This window comes from Neophocaena asiaeorientalis, unplaced genomic scaffold, assembly GCF_003031525.2.
Source record: "Neophocaena asiaeorientalis asiaeorientalis breed wild unplaced genomic scaffold, Neophocaena_asiaeorientalis_V1.1 scaffold327, whole genome shotgun sequence".
NCBI classification, from domain to species: Eukaryota; Metazoa; Chordata; class Mammalia; order Artiodactyla; family Phocoenidae; genus Neophocaena; species Neophocaena asiaeorientalis.
The window spans coordinates 6,314,083-6,333,441 of record NW_020174560.1 but is presented as its reverse complement, the minus strand read 5'-3'; the positions used below and the strand labels follow the sequence as shown (position 1 = coordinate 6,333,441).

The 19,359-nt window shown below is 59.7% G+C and overlaps 1 protein-coding gene across 3 annotated transcripts in view; it reads left to right on the top strand.

The window, feature by feature from the left end:
- The window catches only part of BCAS3 (BCAS3 microtubule associated cell migration factor), a 575,284-nt gene extending 562,542 nt beyond the window's left edge, over window positions 1-12,742 (top strand). For all 3 annotated transcript variants that reach the window (XM_024757571.1, XM_024757569.1, XM_024757570.1), the window contains one exon: window positions 11,940-12,742. In XM_024757571.1, coding sequence (XP_024613339.1) covers window positions 11,940-12,088 — 149 coding nt within the window. In that variant the 3' untranslated portion in view covers window positions 12,089-12,742. The remainder of the gene's footprint in view (window positions 1-11,939) is intronic.
- Window positions 12,743-19,359: the final 6,617 nt, after the last annotated feature.

Genomic DNA, 19,359 nt, shown 5'->3' with positions numbered 1-19,359 from the left:
GACACAGCCCTTGACATAGCGGCAAAAACCATCATCCCTGAGAGGCACATGGCTGTGAAGTGTGTTGGTATGTGACTTCCTGTCTTTGCCTACGTGCAGGGCTTCATCCACTGCTCTTTTGGTCCCTCAAGAGGCCCCCCACCCCTGCCCCGGTGCTCAGGCTTCAGGAGGCATTGGAGTGAGGGCAAGAGGTCGGCTCAGACAGGAGGTACCTTCTGGCGACGGACTGGTTTGGGGTGGGGAGTAGCTGCCGTGCTTCCCCCAACAAGAGTTTCTTTGAGAACCTCACTCCCTGCCCCCCACTTTTAAGATGGAAGTCAAATTTTCGGATTCTGCTGTGCAGAGCAGAGAGGTCACTAGGCTCTAATGCATTTACCATTGACTGCCCCTCTTGTAGTGCGTCTATTAGTGAGTAATTTGATTTGTACCTATTCATTTGCAGTCCCTGCAGGAGCCTGGAGCTGGCCCCTAGTATAATTGGTGCTGTCTCTATTTTTACATCATTAGATTAGCCCCGACTCCTGGCCACTTGTTGTCTGCGCTTGTCTGTCCATTTATACAACCTAATGTAACACAAAATTCATTACTGATCACATTACTTTCAACTCTGAAGCCAGCCTTGTGATAAACATTTGGTTAACCCCTTCCTGCCCACAGGGGGGCTGACAGAACAAATGCACTCCCACTCGACGGGCAAATCAATATTGTAATACAGCAAAGTGGAATTGCATTTCTAGATTTGTTATTTCTCCTGGAGGAGCAAATGGAAAGGCTCGTCTGAGCGAGCTGAATTGAATAATGAATAGCGGCCCGGCACCAGCAGCCAGTCTGTGGACAGAGCACAAAGGCAGCATCCGGCTTTGTGTATCCGCCCAGCTTTTTCATCTGGACGGGCGGCACCGCGGCAATTAATCGAGACTCGTGACTACGGGGTCAAGATCATAGGCTGGGGACCCTAACAGAGGCAACAGAGACCTTGACCCCATCACCACTGTCCTAGCTAAGCTTGGCCTAGGACAACTGAACTAAGAACTAGGCTCATTTCCTTAAACCTTCACTGATACGAAGGCACCAGCCCTATGGCCTTGGCAGCAATGAAATTAAATCCATTACTAAACTAAAGTTTACCATTTGGAAACAAATATACAAAATGTTTCCTATTTAGAGTCAGGTCAGCAATGTTGGGATTGCTGTGTGCTGTGCCCATCTCCAGGGTGAGCACTCTTTGGTGTGGAAGTGCCACGTGTGCCTAAAAGTGGTCCTAGATCTCAGATAGGGATGTTGGTGAGCAGCCTGGGGGATTCTGGTCCAGGAGCTGACCAAGAGTCTTAAAGGGACGTGTATTTAATCTAGAAGAGTCTTATCTACCCCCACCCTGGTTTTCCCCTCCCCAGCCCCCATTTGTCTCTGGGCAGCATCCACACCCACTCTAAGTCATTAACTTGCAGGACAGTTTGTTTCAAAAAGAATACTACCCCGACTTATTAAGAAACTCTCGTAAAGCCTACACCACAAAGATTAGAAAAATAGACATAGAGGAAGTAGAATGGAACCCATTACCATGAAAGTCATAAATCCCTAAGTAAAAATAAGCCGTAAACTGGAGATACTCAGTTGGGAAGGGAAGCTGGAAAAGGCAGCCTGTCTAGGGGGTGTTCTCCTTGAATTCAGGGAAGTCCTGAACGGGAGGCCGGGGAGAGGCACCGAAGCCTCGGGTGAGTGCGCCTCCTTTCTATTGAGTGGGCCACCCTCCGTCTCACCGAGGCCGGCACCTTGGACCGTGCTGCCCGTTAACCCGTTCGGAGCCCTGACAGGCCAGAAATGACCAGCAATCCTGTGAGACATGGAGGTCCCAGGGATTCCCGGAGACGGCTCCCAGGCCTTCTCCATTCCTCTGCTTCCTTCACACCTCCCTCCTCTTCTCCATGCGTAGGGGCAGGCAGGCTGCCTCGCCCTGCCCTGACTGTGAGAGGCTCCATTTCCCATAGAGGGCTCTAGGGCCAGGCCAGAGGCTCTCGAGTGCATTCTGTTGTGAGAAACTACAGAGAGGGGATCCCTCAGCAGGGCGTGACGAGACAGATCTAGGCAGTAGAAGGAGGACAGCGGTGTGTCCCCGAGGCGAGCCTGGGTTCGGCAGCCGTGTCCCCAGGGCCGCTCACCTCCCCGCCCCTGCCCAGCCCACGGTGCACTGACTTGTTCAGTCAAAGCGAGCCTGCTGCTTTGGCCTCAGCTGGCCGTCCTCTCAGGTGGGTAAGTGGGATGGTGGGGGAGAGGGCGCGGCATGGGCCCCAGCCCCATCAGCTCTAGAAAACAGATCAGAGCACAGGCCTTAACTGTACAGAACGGGACAGATCAGTGGCAGGGAGCAGATTGGGTCAGCCCATGGAATGAGAGATGATGGTGATTTCTTAACCTTGATGGAAGGCGGAAAGCCACATCTTACCAAACTCTTCCGCTGCATTGGAGAGAATTTAATTACATTTGGACGTTTGAATGAGAACCGGATGTGGCTCGAGCCCATCAGGCCAGCCGTGTTCAAGGAGCAGCATCTCTCCTGTGGTCCATGGGTCCCTGCGCTGTCTCACAGCCCCGGAGGACGGCTCGGGAAGACCCCGCCCGGGAGCTCGGTGGGGTCTTCCGAGCTTCAAGGCTGGACTTCAGGAGGCAGGAAAGTCGAGGCTGGCTGCCGGACACCTGGTTCCCTGGGACAGTTACCAAGCTCTGTGTCCTTCCCAGAGCCATGCTGAGTGGGCATGTTCGCGGGGCCCCATATGCAGACGCACACAAAGGAGGCCCGTCCAGCACCTGGCTGGGCGTCCTCTACCGCCACGCTGCCCCCCTGCATCTACCTCAGATGGCATCTGCTGCAGCTCTGCCCCCCGTGTTGTGCTGCTGGCCTGGAGCTAGAGGGGGCATTTTGGGCCCTCCTGGGTGAGGACCGCTTCTCCAAGGGCCTCAGCCTGCTGAAGCATCAGAGGTGGCAACCCCAGCTTTCTACCCAGGACCCCACTGCAGTGAGAGTGGCCTCTCCCATGCGCTCCGGGCGTATCCTGCTTCTTGAAAGCACCTTCACATCCTCTTCTGTTTAGAGCCTCACACGCCCCGTGAGGTCTGCAGAGCAGCCCCTCCCCTCCTGCCTGACAGATGGTGATGCAGATGAGAAGTGAAGCAACCTGCCCAGGTCATTCAGCACGTCGGCGGCAGGACTGGGGCTAGTGCGAGTCCTCCTCGACACCCACAGGGAGGTTCAGCTCAAGGCTGCTCCTACATCTGGCTGATCTCAAGCATGGTTTCAGCCAGATTTATCACATAACTCAAAACCAGGGACCCGTGAGCCAGGTCAGCTCAGCCTTTGCCATCCCCAAGTATAATATGCTGTGACAGGACATAATCTGCCTGGGTCAGGATTTAAAGTTAGACAGATGTAGTGACACCAAGAGGGTCCCCACACATGGGGTGCTGGTCGAGGTGACCTGGGTGGGTGATCCTGCTCTCTTCTCCTTAAGCCAAGACTTGAGAGGGCTTGGGTCACATGGGTTGCCTGGGAGCGGGTTGTGGCAGCCTTCCTGGTCTTTCCCTGGCTGGGGTTGGTGCCCTATCATGGCTGTTGTAGGAGGGACCCGGGGGAAGGCTCCAGCCCCCAGACAGGCCAGCCTACCCTCTGGCCAATACCACCTAAGTCTGGGAAGGGATCCGGGGCTGGGTTGTGAGCTGCTCTGCCTGGAACTCAGATGCTCTGCTCCCTTCTCCACCCCCAACACACACACACACACACACACACACACACACACACACACACACACACACACACGCACGCATCCTGGACCTAGCCTACCTCTGTGCCCCTGTCTCATGTATTAATGCCAGACTGGCCTGCTGTCACGAATAGGGTTTCCAGAGGCCTGAGGACCTTTCCTGTTGGAGGGAAGAAAGGTGATGTGCCTTTTCCCCAGTTTTTCTGGGTGGAGCCTAAGGCACAGAGAGGGCTCTCCACTTGCCAGTTTCCTCAACCATCCTTTCCAGGTATTGATCGTGACTTTCACCTTCCAGGGAGGGGCCAGTGGATGCCCAGAAGGGTCTGAGGTCTCCTTGAGGTCTCAGGTCTCCCCCCAAAACCCTGAGGTTATTAGGCAGTGGTGCGTGGCCCCAGTGGCCAAGGGACACACTTCCAGGTGCCTGAGCCACGAGCAGCAGATATTTGCCCTTCATGTTTGGAGCTGGCAGCAGGGGAGGGGTTAGCGAGGGGCAAGGCAGGCCGCGTAGACTTGGCCTCATCCTGTGACGTTCTGGGTCTCGGTACCTGCGGGGGTCAGGAACAAGAGCTGGGCAAGGAGATAAGAAAGCGTGTTTGTGGCAGCCCTGTGGGTTGGAAGAGACTCCTGCCAGGAGGGAAGGCGTGTACCTGCCCACTGGCTGCAGGACTCGGGCCGTTGGCACAAGCTCTCAGGGACCCCAGGCTGAGTGTGCAGTGAGATGACCAGAAGTCGGGTGGAATCAGTGGGCCAGGGCTCTGTGCTCAGACACAGGTGTGAAGCCCTGGAGATACCCAGGCCATTGTTAGCTATCTTCTCCACTCCCTCATTCCATCACCCAGACCAGGATTCCCATTATCTGAACTCCGAAGGCCCTTTTCATCCTCAGCCCCTCAGCTTCGAGAAACTGCCCTCCTTCCTTCCACAAGTGTGCCTGGGAGGGGAATAAAAACCCCTGCTGGAGGAGAAAGGTGATACCTTCTCAGCCCTACCCCCCAGCCCCCATCCTTCCCAGACCTGGTGTTGGTTTAAGAAGAGGATCCCTGGTCTGTTGGCCTCTCTGCGGGCTCCGGAGCCTGAGGAGGGTGCCTGAGGGTGGGATACGGCAGGGCTGAGAGGACAGGAAAAGGGAAGGTGCAGGGGGGCCGTGCAGCCTCAGTTTGGTGTGTCAGGGTGGGAGGAAAATCAAGGCCTCCCTACAGGCTGCCTCCTTTAACTGCTGCCCTTTTAACCTCCTAAAAAGTGCCCTGGGGCTGAGGCTGGCTCCAACCCAGAGTGTGGTCTGTGACAGAGCTGTCAGGGTTTCCAGAAGCCATCTCAGGCAACTCCATCTCTGTCTCCCTGAAGAGACCCCCACCTCCGTGAGCCACTCCTGTTCTCTGGAAGAGAGAGCAGTAGTTTCCAGGCCCAGGGCTGGTGTAAGACAAGCAGCCCCTCGCCGTGTCCACCGCCTAGTTTGCCTCCAGATCACCTCTTCGGGTTCCAGCACCAGGAAGCTGACAAACCTCCTGAACCCGCAGGATGCAGCCAAGCCCCCCACCTCCTTAGTGCCTCTCTCTCCAAGCCCCAGCTTGCATAGCTGGTCCCAGGCCCTTGTTGGCAGGCCCCTTGCTGACAAAGTCGATTGCTTGGGGCAGACCCCGTTGAGATCCACTTGCTGAGCTTGAAGCAGTCCTGTGGTCCCCTGGTCTCCTCTCTGTATATCCCCTTCAGGGAAGATGCTAAAAATCACTAATCGGCTCAGAGGACCTCCTTCCCCCCACCCCACTCCCTGACCTCAACCCCCTAGCCAAGAACCCTCACGGCAGGAGGGGATGGAAGCCACTTCTGTTTGCAGACCTCTGAGCCAGGCACTGGGCAAGATGGGGCAGTTTGGCTGACAGTTCCGTGCTCTGGGGCCACCCACTCCCCTGGGGTACCACTGAGCCCAACCCAGACACGGGGCTTAACCACAGGCCCTGCTGACGGGGAAGAACTGGGAGGTGGACGCAGGAGGGAAAAATCAATGCACGTCAACAGGGTTGGAAATTTATTTTCCAGCTCGGAAGAAGGTATTTTCAAAGAGGCAAGGAGGGAAATGAAAAGCTGTAAACACATATCTGCCATCTTCCTCTTCAGGCCATTTCTTGATTAAAAAGAAAGACTCTTTCCCAAGATCCAGTGGAGAAGGGGGAGCGCGAACCGGTGGGGCCTGGATGGCAGAGACACCTGCTGGGGAGGGAAGATGGAGAGGGACCCCGAGGTCCTGTGGATAATCACAAGCGCTAATACAATTGCAGCAATGAGAGTAACTCACGTTTGCTGACGGGAATCTTTAAGCACTTCATGACGCGCTCTACGTGCATTGTTTAATTTAATTCTACGACCGCGCTGTGAAAGAGACACTGTTACCCTCCTGCACAGGAGACTGGGGCACAGAGGTTGAGTAACTTGCCCCAGATCTTCCAGGTAGCAGGGCCCAGAGCCTGTGCTCTTAACCACTGCCCTCATCTGCCTCCCCAGCCTGGGCCGACATTGCCGCCCCCCGCCCCCACTCCTCAGGCCCTTGAGGCTGAGGGGTAAGGGTCGGGGGCATTCTCCCTCCTGTCTGCTGGAAGTGGGCGGTGGGTGCCACCTAAGACTCCACCCCAAGGCCTAATCCTACTCCCCGCAGGCCGCCTGGGTGGTTAGCTTGGGACGGGGGTGTGTGGCTGCAGCCAGGGCCCAGTAGAAGTGCTCTGCTAATCCCTTTAATGGGCAGCATCGAGGCTGAGTGTGCAGAGCTGGGCCGGCTGGAGCCTCTGAGCACACCAGAGGGGCCCGGCAGTAAATGCTACTCCTTTTGTGGCAAGGGAAGTGCCAGGGAGGCCTGGGGACTGAACCCCAGGGGTCCCAGGGACCCTCCGCCCAAACACACACACAGAACTGCCCTCACTGACCCCATTAGGTCCCGGAAACAGACCTTCCTCAGCCAAGTCCTGAGACGGGCTCTCCACAGTGCCCTCACCCACCAGAAGCCAAAGGGGCTTCCCTCGGGGTCTCTGGCCAGCCACCCTCACTGCCATCCGGCCTGGAGGAGGCCTGGAGAAGGTCAAGCCCAAAGTAGGACTTCACTCCTGACCTTCCCCCTGGGGTCTCCTGCCCTCCTGGGCTCCCCCAGCTCCTCCCAAAGCTCACATAGACCCTGTGTCCTCAGCGTTTCACCCCCTCCCCAGGGATCAGGGAACCAAGACCATAGCGCTTAGTAAAGTGACTGTGAAGAGAGACCTGCGCCCAGTCTGTCCCCCAAAGTCCCTGCCTTACCAGGCATTGCACGGCCTCAAGGGAGTGAAGGGTCTGTACCCAGGGGAGAGGACGGTCCCAGGGAGAAGAACCTCCAGGGTGAAGCAGCCTTGGGGACCAGCAGTCCAGCGGGGAGGACCAAAGAGAGGGGCTTCCTCGTGCCCTGCGCCCCGTGCCATCTCCTGTGCCATGTAAGGTCCCCTTCCTGCCTCATCCTCTGCCTGGGTGGAGCCCTGCCCTGCCCATCGGCACCCACCCACAGCTCGCAGGAGCCAGCCTGCTGCTCCTGCCTTTGCAAAGGGGCCTCAGGATCCTGCTGGGAGATGAGGGGCTGGGGTGATGGTGGAGTGAAGGACGGAAGACAGTCTCCCTCATCCTGCATGGCCCAGCCCAAGATGGGGCAGCCAGGCTCCTGCCTCCTCACATGCTCCCTGGGTCTCCGTTGGCATACACGCCTAGGGAACGAGGCTTGCTTCTCCCTAACAAGGCCAGCCACCTCTTTGCCCACCTCTGACACCTTCGAAACTTGCCAGGCTCCATAGTGAGGGCAGCACGAGGGCGGAGCTTTCTCGGTCCTTTGCTTACTTCGTGAGAGCCAAGGCGCCTCCTTTTTGCTTGCTGCCCATTCCACTGCCCCCCTACGTGCTGTGGCTTACCCATCCTGGCCCAGGGCATAGAGGGGCAGCAGGGAATGGGTGGACACAGCCAGTGGGGAGCCCTGGAGCCAGTCTTAGCGGTTTCTGGAGTTGTCACATCACCGTCCTGGGGCCTGCGGTGGCCCAGTTCTCTCTCGTGGGGGGTTGTGTACCCAGAGCCAATGGCTTCCTGCTCTTCCTTGGTTTTGCTGCCTGCAAGATGGGGAGACCAGCACCCACCTCCCAGGTGCACAAAGGCGCTGGAGAACGTGAGGTCATAATAAGATTTTCTGTCCGAGTCCAGTCCATTGTCTAGGAGCTACTCTTCATCCCCTACCTCACTTTGAGGCCTGGAGAGCAGCCTCCTTTAGAGCTAGCTTTTTCCCACTGGCCAGAGTCCACCTACTTCTGCTGAGTAGGGAGGCTGCCCGGGATGCTTGCTTAGTCCCCCACCACAGAGCCCCCAGCTCTCTCTCCTGCAGCCCTGGCAGGTTTCTGGTGGGCTTTCCCCACAGGTCCACGTCAGCTGCAGGAGAGCTGTTCAGACCCAGGGGTCTGGGGATTGGGGGAGGAGGGTGGCAGCCGGAAACTGGGCCACTGAGTCAGAACATCCGGAGGCATCCCGGAAAACGCAGCCTTTGTCTGTCTCCTCTTCCTCTCCTGGCATCCCACGTGCATGGGGCGCAGCCGGCACTGCATGGGCCAGAGGCTCCTTCCCTCTCCCCCGCCCCCACCCGTCACCCTCACCAAAGGGGGTCTCGGCTGTGTCACGACACTTCCATCTCTGGGACCCCCAAGACTGGTCCCCAGGCCCCTACACATGCATGTCACTGCAGAATTCTGCTGCAAGCTTACCCTCCTCCCAGTGTGACTTCCCCACACCTCCCGATACCCTCTCCTCCTGCTTGCAGAGATCAGTGTACTTCTCCATCATTGTCCGGGGTCTTTTCCCAAAAGGTTCCTCAATGCTCTTCTTTTCACAAGGGAAAAAAAAAAACAATACCAACAGCCCAGCGTCCATGAGAAACCCGACAGTAACAAAGCATGTGTTCAGGGTGGAGGAAGGTAAGGCCACACACTTCCGTCTGCCGCTTGCTCTGAGGGCTGGGCGGCTGGGCGGCCTGAGGGGCAACCGTGTGTGCACCCCTCGAACACGTCCACATCCGCTTCTGCACGCGCTCACCCTGTCTCAGCGAGAAGAAGAGAGAGGGACTTGACAGAGGCAGGTAGGAAAGCGCCCAGGCCCAGCCGGGCCCCTGCTTCTTGTACTGGAAGTCATGCGCAGAAGAAGCGCCACATCTCACCACATCATTCACTCATTCATTCGAGAAATGTTTTTTGAGCACCAGCTGTTTTCTAGGCCCTGCGGTTGGCACTAGGGAATACAGAGAGAAAGCACAGAACTGGCCCCCGAAAGACCCTCCACCTGGATGGAGACACGCGTGTGAGCAGGCAGTACACAGTGCGCTAGAGGGCCCGGGGCAGGAGTGGGTACACAGCGCAGTGGGGCCTGGCCGGCCCTGCCAGGGCAACAGACAGGCTCGTGCTTGCCCTTAGCTTCGAAGATGAGTAGGCGCCCTAGGGGCCTCGGGAGCCCGGGAAGAGCTTTTCCGTCAGAGGAAGTTAGATGAGCCCCGGCCCAGAGGCCTAAGGCAGCGTGGAGAGGCCCCCAGACTGCCCAAGCTCATTACTGGTTCCTCAAATCCAATAACAGGAGAGGTTAGTGAGGTCTTGCGGGGGGCGGGTCAGTCATGGAAGGCAGTTCGATAGAGCTGAGGGGTTTAGACCTCGTCCTGCGGACGCTTAGGAGTTGATGAAGATTTTTAAGCAGAGGAAAAGCAAGATGAGGTTTGTGCTACAGACAGGACACCCCGGCTTTGGGATGCGGTGGCTTGGAGAGGGGGGTCTGGAGGGCAGGAGACCAGTAGGGAACTTTGGAACTTATCCAGGCAGGAAGCACAGGCCTAACCCGGCAGTGGCCGTGGGCATGGAGAGGAGAGAGGAGGCCCGGGGAGACGTACGGGACATAAATTCACCAGAGCTCGGTCGCCCTGGGAGATGGGGCCACTCCCTTCACGTCCCAGGCCTCACTGGTAAAGAGAAAACACGAGCAGGACAGCTCAGGCTCTACCTGGCCCCCAAGAGCAGCAAACTCATCTTGTAAGTCCCTTTGGCAACCGTCCCTGCACTGTCACAGGATGGGATGACGGGCATCCGCCCAGACTCGTGGGGTGGGGTCCCTGCGGGCCTGTGCTGAGGGGCAGAGGGGGTGCCACGCTCGGTCCTGGGCTCCCGGCCCCTCGGCTTCCTCGTGAGTGGGGATGTGCCGGCGCTGGGCCTCCAGAACGTCAGGCATGCCTTCCAGCTCCGGAGAGGTGCCAACCTTCCCCATGCTGGTGGCCTTTTCTGCTCCTTCACGTGGGGCTTTCTTCCTTGGACCTGGTGTCCAGAGGCTCAGGAAGCCCCTGCTCCTCTTGCTGCGGCCACTGCTCCTGTCTCCTGCCCTCTTGGCCCTGCTGCCAGCGCCCCCTAGTGCTGGGACAGCCTGCACCAGGGCCAGGGCCTCTGGAATCAGAGATCTCCCACAGACTCCTCGGCCTGATGCTTCCATACAGAAATTCCGGGGCCTGTTCTTTGCTTTCCTGTCCTGTCCCTCTCTCGGCACAATGGCCTGGACTCCCAAATGAGGGTGAGGCTAGAGGGCGATCCACATCTAGATAACTCTCGACTTATCTCAGGGTTGGGCCCAACGGGGCAGCCAGTGTCTCTTGGAGATCAGGGGCCATCACCAAGCCTGTAGCCTGTGTCCACAGCCCCCATCTGCTGAGGGGTTCTGGTGTCCAGGCACACACACCCTTCCAGCCTGGGCCCGGGCCCCGGAGTGGTGCCTGGTGCAGCCTGAGGGCCCCTCACGCCTCACACAGGACCAGGAGCCTGCTCTGAAGGAGGGCAGCACAGACCCAGCCCGTTCTGTGGCTGCTTCTTCTGGGTCACCACGATGCTTTGGGGGTCGCCCGCAGGGAGGGGGGGGTCGGTGGTTACTTCCTGGCCGACTGGTGATGGCCGGCCCAGGAGTAAAGGCCATGACCCATTCCCTAACCAAAGCCAGCTGTGGTGCGTGTGTACGGTGGCAGGGAGCCAGGGAGCAGGTGCAGGCTGGAGATAAAAGAGACCAGACAAGTGTAACATTCGAGCACACCTTGCCGTTTCAGATGACTGCTTTGAGGTCCTGGGCTCCTGGGGTGGACACGCAAGACCCCCTCAGTCCCGGGCAGGTGTACCTTGGGGAAGGAGAGGTTGCAGGTACCACATCTTGGCTTGGGGCCCAGAGTTTGCCCAGGGATGTGTGTGCCCACATTTCAGAGCCCACTGTGAGGGAGAGGGTATAGGAACTGGCCACTTTCAAAAAGCCAAGAAGTAATTCTCTCTTCCTTGCATTCGGCACGCCAGGAAGTCTATTCCCAGCCCACCTACCCCAGCACTTGTCTTGGATCAAGAGATGGTGGGGCAGTTGGGTAAGCTGCCCAGAGTTGAATGAGATGGAGCCAGTTGCCATATCCAAGATGGTAGCGTGGCTGTGTTGATGCCAGGGAAGGGGCAGAGGAGGAGATGGGAGCCTCCCTGCCAGGTTGACTCTGAGCATAGAAATTCTGGGAGGCCTCCAGGACACTTGGGAGCCCAGAGGAAGGGAGAAAGGAGGCACTCCAGGCATGTAGGCCCCTCTCAAACCTGGCATTCCCTCCTGAAGGGAAACAGGTCACTTTCCAGGAGGTGCCACAGAGGGACCGGGGCCTGGCCAGCAGGCAGACTGTGTGGGTGAGAACGAGTGAGCGGGTGGCTAAGCCAGGGTTGACGCTCCCTGGCAGGGGAGGGGAGGGAGACAGATCAGGTAGGGAAGCATCGGTCCTTCCCATGTCCTGGCTTCTCCCCTCCTGCCAGACTTGTAGCTCCAGGACAGGAGCCTCTCATGGAGTTGGGGGAGTATGCTGGCTGAGCACATGCCCCATGTATGGCAGTGTGGTCCAGACACATCATCAGGGCGGCCATACTTCTGGCTAAAGGGGCTCCCACAATGAGGGAGTAACTGGAGCCCGCCAGCCAAGGGGGCTTCGCCCTCCTCAGGGAGAGCCTCCCTGTGACCCGAGCTGCCACCCGGCCCGTCCTTTCCCCTGCAGAAGGATGTATATGGACCCAGATTGGTGCTTCAAGGCAGGCAGCCCGGCCCAGGGGCCACCCCCGCCTCCCCAAGACTGCACTCTGACCGGGCCTGGCCCGCTCTTCTGTCTTGCAGAACTACAGCGAGAGGGAAGCATCGAGACTCTGAGTAACAGCTCAGGTTCCACCAGCGGCAGCATCCCGAGAAACTTCGATGGCTACCGATCTCCACTGCCCACCAATGAGAGTCAGCCCCTCAGCCTCTTCCCTACCAGCTTCCCGTAGGTACCAGCAACCTGCTTCTGACTGGCTGGCCCACTCACCTGCTGGAGGGAGGGGAGAAGTCCCCCCTCTGGTCCTGCCCTTCGGACCCTGCTCGTCTTTTACCAACCACCTTCCCCAAGCTTCGTGACAACAGCCGCCCACCCTCCCTGGATTGAGAAGAGACCCTTCTCCAAAGCACCTCGGCTCACCATGACCTCTGCCCCCCATCAACGGGGCCGTGGCTGAGAGAGACTCTGCAGAAGCTCCGTCCCCTCCTCCGTTTGCACATGATGTCCTGCATTGGACCCGCTTTTGTATTTTCTAACCAAACCCTTCAGGGGCCTGGGTGGGGCGAGGTGGGTGGTCCGGCGGGCACTTTGGCCCTGAGCGACAGCCCCAGCTCACTCCTGGCTTATGGCACACACTGCCCAGCTTCCCTTGGCCAACCTCCTTCTGGCGTTGAACTGAGACCCAGCGTATTAGGGAAGGAGGAAGGAAGAAGAAACCCCCCTTCCTCTTTTCTTTCCCCTTTGGCTCATGGAAAGGATTTGTCTTTCTTGTCTGTAAGCCCTTTTACCCTGGTCCTGTACTGTTCAGTGAAGGAAACCCTGGTTACTGAGGCCCTGTCCAAAAGTGCACGTCTTGTTCAATAAATCACGCTGCAGTCGGTGTCCATCCCTGAGTTGCTGGGGTCAGGGTCCTCTCCGAGCGCTGAGCAGAGTCCTGTGGGCCTGACCGTGTGTCCCTGCTCCACACGTGCGGCTGAGGGGGAGCCAGGGAGGGGGAGGAAGGAGAATGAGGACGTTTACTCTTGAACTGGGGTAGGGTCTGACTTAAATCCATTCTCTGACCTTCTTGCCTGTTACCAGAGCCATAGAGTTCTGGGGGCACCCCAGGCCCGGACCCTCCCTGGCTGTGGCAGTCAGGGCTGGTCAGGTCCTTGGCATGTGCTTCTGGGCTGCTGTGGGAAGGAGAGCCTGATGAAGACTCTGGCCTCATCTTCGGGACAGGCTCCCTGTCATTACCTCTCCTCAGACTCAGAAGGTGACGGGTGGTCAGGTGAAGGTGGGTCTCCCAGGAAACCTGGCTGGAACCTTGGATGACAAGTTCCTGATGTGGTTCCCCTCCCACCTCCCAATTCTGGACCTAAAGTGAATGGCAGGAAGGAGACAGGAGCCGGGGGAGTGAAAAGGGGTAGCCCCAGTCCCACCTTCCCTGAGACCCCAGAGAGGCCTGGGAGGATTGAAGGAAACCCACTGATCCAGGTGTGGTTTGGGGTGAAGTTTAATGTAACAGCCACAGAAGAGTTGAGTTCACAAACAAGCAGGCCTTCCCATCCAGCCATCCAGAGCGGGGGAGCTCCAGGGCCCCCGCCCTCTTTGCACGCACCCCATCCAACCCTGGCGCCTGAGGAGAGATTAAATCTTCAGTGCCCTCCACCCGACCAGTTGGGCATGCTGGCAGAAGGGGGACCTGAATCACACTCGGCTCTGAAGGCTGAGTAGATGGCCCTGCATAGGGTGGCTGAAGCCAGTCCCTCCTGCCTGGGAGCCTGCGGGGTGAGGAATCACATGCCAGAGTGAGGCATGCTGGGAACGGAAGGAGGCCTGGGCCCAGTCGGGGCTGCGGGAGGAACAGCAGCCTCTCCCGTTGCAGCCCAACTGGAGACACTGATGTGCCTGGCATACCCCCACCCCAGCCAGAGCAGAGACTGCCTATGCACACTGGCCACGGAAGGAGCTCAAGGAAGGGTCAGGCCCTCTGAACCCACCCTAAGGCACGTGGATGGGGCAAAGATGGACAGCCAGGAGCGCTCTCCAACCACACAGGGGGCCGGCTGTCAGCTTAGAGCCAGGAGTCCTCCCTGGCTCAGCCCTTTCCCTCCAGGGGGTGCAAAACAGCTGTGGCCTCCTTCAGTCAGGGAAAGTGGTGGGTGTAGGGCTGAGCTTGCAGGACAATCTGGTTATTCATCTGCTCACAGCTAGGGCAACTCTTTGAGTATGTGGGGGAAGGGGGAGGATAAGAGAGGCCAGATAAGCTGGCCCCATGGCGGCTGCCACTGGAGCTGGGGTTATCAGAGAGGCCTTGGGTCTGGCCCCCGGCTAATTGGAGAGGTTATAGACCCTGCCACAGCCTGTAATCAGCTGGAAGTGAGACTGGGCCCCAGGGTGGGGGGCTTTACTGCCCACTGGCCCGGGAGCAGCCAGCCTCCTGTCCTCTAGAGATAACACCCAGGGCAAGGTCCACCTCACCCCGAGCAGCCCCAGCAGACCCCCATGATGGCATCACCCTAGGAGGCCGTCGGAACATGCATCTAACTGTGGCCTGACCAGGTGACCTTGAGGAAGCCATGTGACCTCCCTGGTTCTTACAGCCCTACCTGCTCAACAGGCAATCACTATGGACTTTCTCTCAACTTGATGGAGGAAAAAATACCTTCATGGTTTGCGAGGAGGCTGATGGGAGCTGGGGTGGCAGCTCAGGGAGGAAGGGCACTGTCTGGGACGGATTGGAGAAATGGCCCGGTGGTTGCAAGGTAAATTCAGGTGCACGGCGCTCTGTCAAACACTCCTGTCGGCTCCTCTGGAAGCAAGCAGAGGCCAGAGCAGGCAGCTGCCAGTCTAAGACTGGAAATGGTTTCTCACTGCTGAGTTTTCTGATTTTCACAGATCAGGGAATCTCTAAACTAGAAGGCACCCAAAAGAGCGCTATTCGGTTCTCATCTTGCAGATGAGAAGCCTGAGCCTTAAAGAGGCCTCGCCCAAGGTTAAGAAGTCACACAGCTAATCTGCTGGCCCCTGCCTGCTCCATGCTGCCTCACATGCCCAGGCCAGTTCCCTCAGAGCAACTGCATTCTGCACTGACCTCCCTGTCCTGGGCCCGCACACAGTCCAAGACTCTGAGGCCACTCACCCCCATTCCCTACTCCTAAGAGCATCCAGCCCTGGCCCCTGGCTAGCTTTATAGCTGCTCCTTTGTCCCCGTGTAACTGAGAAGGCAGCCCCCTCCTGCAGACCTAGAGCTGGGAACTCTGGGGGCAAAAGGGAAGAGCATCTTGTGCCGTCTTGTATTCAAAGCCAGAGCCCAGCCTGAGGGGGGGGCCCTGGAGTCTCAGTACTGCATTGCTGCAGGAGCAGGTGTAGCTAGTGGGACAGCAATGACATCACCAGCTTCTAAGGAGTGGCCTTGCTGTTTCTTAAGATCCTTGGGTCCCATCCCAGCTCTGCCACCGGTAGCTGTGTGGCCTCGGGTAAATTACTGCACCTCTGGGCTCATCTGTAAAGTGGGGGGAGGGGAGCACACCCGGCAGAGAAAAGCAACAAGGTCCAAGGAGGCAAAGAGGAAGCTGCAGGTCAAAAAAGCGAAAGATTGGTTGGAGGCCCAGAGGCTGACCATAGGCCAGGTAGCTCTGGCGGGGAGAGGGAGGGCGGGTGAGGCGACGCTGGAGCCCGCCCGGATTGTCGAGAACTACCCCCGAAGCTGCTCCAGGGAATCATGGCCCTGCTCCAGGCGAAAGCATCTCTGCAAAAGCTAATCAAGAGCCTGGTGAGCGTGCGCAGGCCAGCCCCGCCCCTCTCTCGCAGGTGGGCTGGTCCTAGGGGGGGTCCTTGTGCTTTGCCCCCTCTCTCAAGCCACACAGCAGCGTGACCTGTTCACTCTGCCACGATCCCAGGTACCCACACCCATGACCTCACACCCGTGCTCGTCCATGCACTGGCAGGTTCACAGATGTGCACCTCACTTTTACCGACCCCTGCGTCCCAAGCAGACTGCTGCGAACCGAGGACCTTGACCCCAGAGCATAGAGTAGTCCGGAGCTCTCAGGGTTATGGAATCCCCAAAACTCTGGGGAAGTCGTCCCAAATCCGGCGGGAATGAGTCTTGGGCTGCCGGGCCCTGTGACCTTGCTTGCCCTCAGGTGCACAGCGACGACCCTCAAGGGCCAGGGCTGTCCCGCGCCAGAGCTGCCAGCCTGGGCCTTGCTTTCGCGTCAGCCTGGAAGACTGGGGACTGGGCCGCAGAGGCCGTGCTGCCCAGGCACTTCCAGGGACATGATCCGAAGAAGTGGCCCCGCCGCCTGTCCCGGCGCAAGGCCTGGGCCACAACGCAGACGGGAAGAGGTCGCGCCTCCCGCTCTCCCCGAGCCCCCCGCCCCATCCCAGCCACTTGGCCCGACCCTGCGCGGGGTAATTGGGTCGGGAGGGAGGCGACGGACGGGCGGCGACTCCAGAGAGACTGCGAGCCTGTCAGCCGCAATTTGTCTAAGTGGACGGGACAGGCCGGGCTGCTGCGGGCCGGGGTCATCGAGGCCGCGGCCCCCACCCCAGCCAGACCCGGGACCGCGGGGGAGCCGGGCCGGCCACTAAACGGGGCTGGCTGGCGCCAAGGCTCCGGGAGGCGCGGGTCCGGCCGGGAAGCCGGGGATGGGAGCAGCTCTGTCTATTCTCCCTCCCCTTCTTCCTACACACACAGGCCAAGACGAGGATGGACGCGCGCAGTGGCACCTCCACTACTGGTCACCGGCATAGGGCCACACACGGGCACTAGTAGCCCGGGCACACTCATAAACCACCGCGCACTCAGTGCCAGTCTCACGGCAGCGCCCCGCTACCCGGACGCACGTCCCCTCTGCCACACGACCACACACACCAAGCCATCGCTCCACGTAGGAGCACGCAGATCCACGCCCAGTCACACAGACCAAGACACCGGGCGGGGACCAATTCCGGGAAGGTCCCAGCAGTGCCCCTTGACCCCGCGAGAGGTTACGGGGGGGCCAAGGACGGACAGCGGCCCGGCCAGGCCGCCCCCGCCCGATTTCCGGGTTGCGGGAAGCACAGAGCTTATTGAGCGCGTGCAACGGGCCGGAGGCCCGAGGCCCACGCCCGCCCGACGCCCGGGCCCTGGACGGCCTGGGAGAGGGAGGGGCGGCTGAGCGCGCGTCCCCCGCCTGTCTGCGGGGCCCGGGCGATGCGAAGTGACAGGGGCCGGAGCTTTGCTGTGGAGCCTCGGCCGCCTGGCGCCAGCCGCCCCCGCTCGTGCCCTCCCCCTCCAGCCCCGGGCGGCTCGCGAGGCGCCCCCCAGGGCCTCTTAAAGAGACACGCACTCTCAGCCCCCGGGGACCCCCCAGAGGCGCCTGTCCCCGGGAAGAGGAGGGTCAGACCCGGGGGGTGGTGGGGGAGGGGCCGAGCGGGACATGGGCGCCGCACGGCGCAGCACCAGGGCCTCCTGGGCCTCCCCTTCGCGGGTTTTCGTTGAGCCAAGGATATTCCTCGCTGGAGAGTTTGTCTGGAGGTGTTGGGGGTAGGGGGATAGGGGGATGGAAATTCGGAATATTAAGAGCGGCTGTAGCGACCTCGGGTTGGTTGCGGGACGACGGGGCAGGGCAGATGATGGGGTCCGGGCCGGGAAAGAGCCTGCGGCCGCCGGAGGGCAGGTCCGTGGCCCAGTGCTTGTGGCCAGGTGGGATTGTGGTCCCCAAATGCAGCCGCCGCATCGTCTCCGCGGGGTTTCTTGGGCGAACAACCCGTACCAGCGTGTTTCAGACTGCCTGGGCCTTGGACCCCGGACCAGCTACAGACCTTCTCCAGGAAAATGTCCAAATTGCACACACGTAGGTGTACTACACGCCATTCTTGCAAGTTCGAAAGTACGTGTACACACACGACTTTGCGAGTACATGCACGGATTCCCAGGCCTGTGCCCGGATTCCTGGCTCCGGAACGCTGCCCTGGCTATTATCTGGTCACCTCACCAACTGCTCAAACCTGTCCACACACATCCATCCCCAGGGGCAACATCTCGCCTAAGACGGAGCCGGCAGGACTTCGCCTGTGCAAAGCTGCAACGGATCCTGCCCCGGCTGCATAGACTGCGCAGCGCGGAGTCGAAGATTCGTTCTGGACAGAGAGGAGGCACTAAGAGAGGAGCGACCCAGTAGAGAGTGAGGTCGTGAAGAAAAACCCTTTGGGGGCGGCGCCCTGTTGCACGCTGGGTAGGGGGGTAGCGAGCTCTCCGGGGTCGGCTCAGAAAAGTAGAAAAAAGGTTCGGGGAGGCCAAACCGTTCCGGCCGGTCCCCAACCCGCACTGCCGGGGTGATCAGATTTTACACGGCAAGTCTGCGTGTGCAGCGACAGGATTCCCCGCGACTGGTGTGCGCAGCGGATGGGACACTGTTTGATGTGGGCTGTGCGCGCCCACAACGCCGGCGCAAACCCGCTCCGGCAGAACTCACCCGCCTTTGCATTGGTTATGCGGGCAGGAGTGTCACCCGTGTCTAGTGCGTGATCCGTCTTGCCTTCAGAACGCGATCTCCAAGAATCAGTGTCAGGCCTGAGACTGATTTCGAGGCAGGTGTGTAGCCGCTTCACTGGGCGCACGCCTTAAGTTCGGCTCCCGCTGCGCACAGAAGGCACCACCACAGTGGGCGCGAAACACACACACACACAAACACATACACACACACACAAACACATACACACCCCAAGGGCGGGAGGCAATACTGGTGATGCCTGAGAACGACTGCGGCAGGCGGGGGTCGGAGGGGGTGGGGGTGGAGGCTCAACCGCAGGTGCGCACAGACGCTCAGACCCCCACACTCGTTACTCGGCATTACTGAACCTGGGAGTCGTGAGCTTTCGAGAGCTGGAAACAAATTCTAGGAAAGTGGAGGAGAGAGGATGCCGGTGTTTAGAATGAGGGATACTTGTGTCTTTGGTACCGGATGCGGCGAAAATTCGTTGGGTCGCGGGTCAAGAACCTGGGGGCTGGATCCGCCCGCGCCTTGCCGCCCTGTGCTCGGCGGAAGGTGCACTCACACCTTTCCAGCCCCGAGGACCCGCTCTCCCGGCAGTGGGAGAGCTCTGCTTAGGTCGGGGACGCAGGCGGATACGGGGCTGAGTCCAGGGCTTTCCCGGAACTCCCGGTTCCTCCTGAGTCTTCCTGTGAGGGGAGGCGCGGGCTAAGGGGTCCCCGCGTTTCCCGAGTGAAAGGCCGCGTCCCGCTCCCGCCCACGCCGGCCCCTCCAGGGCTCTGCCACGGCTCCACTCACCGGCTCCCGCCACCTGGGTTCCGCTCCGGGACCTCGGCAGCCAGCGCCTCCCGACTCGCCCGCCCACCGGCCTCTCTTTCCAGCACCCGCAGCCTCCCTCCGGAGTGCAGGGGCCCGGGCGGCGCCACGGCCGGGAGCGGGGTCGGAGGCCAAGCTGGGGCGCGGGCCAGAGCTGCCGGGCCGCCGGGCGCGGGAGAAGGAGGGCGCCCCCTCTCCTCTCTGGGCCCTGTGAATGCTTTGC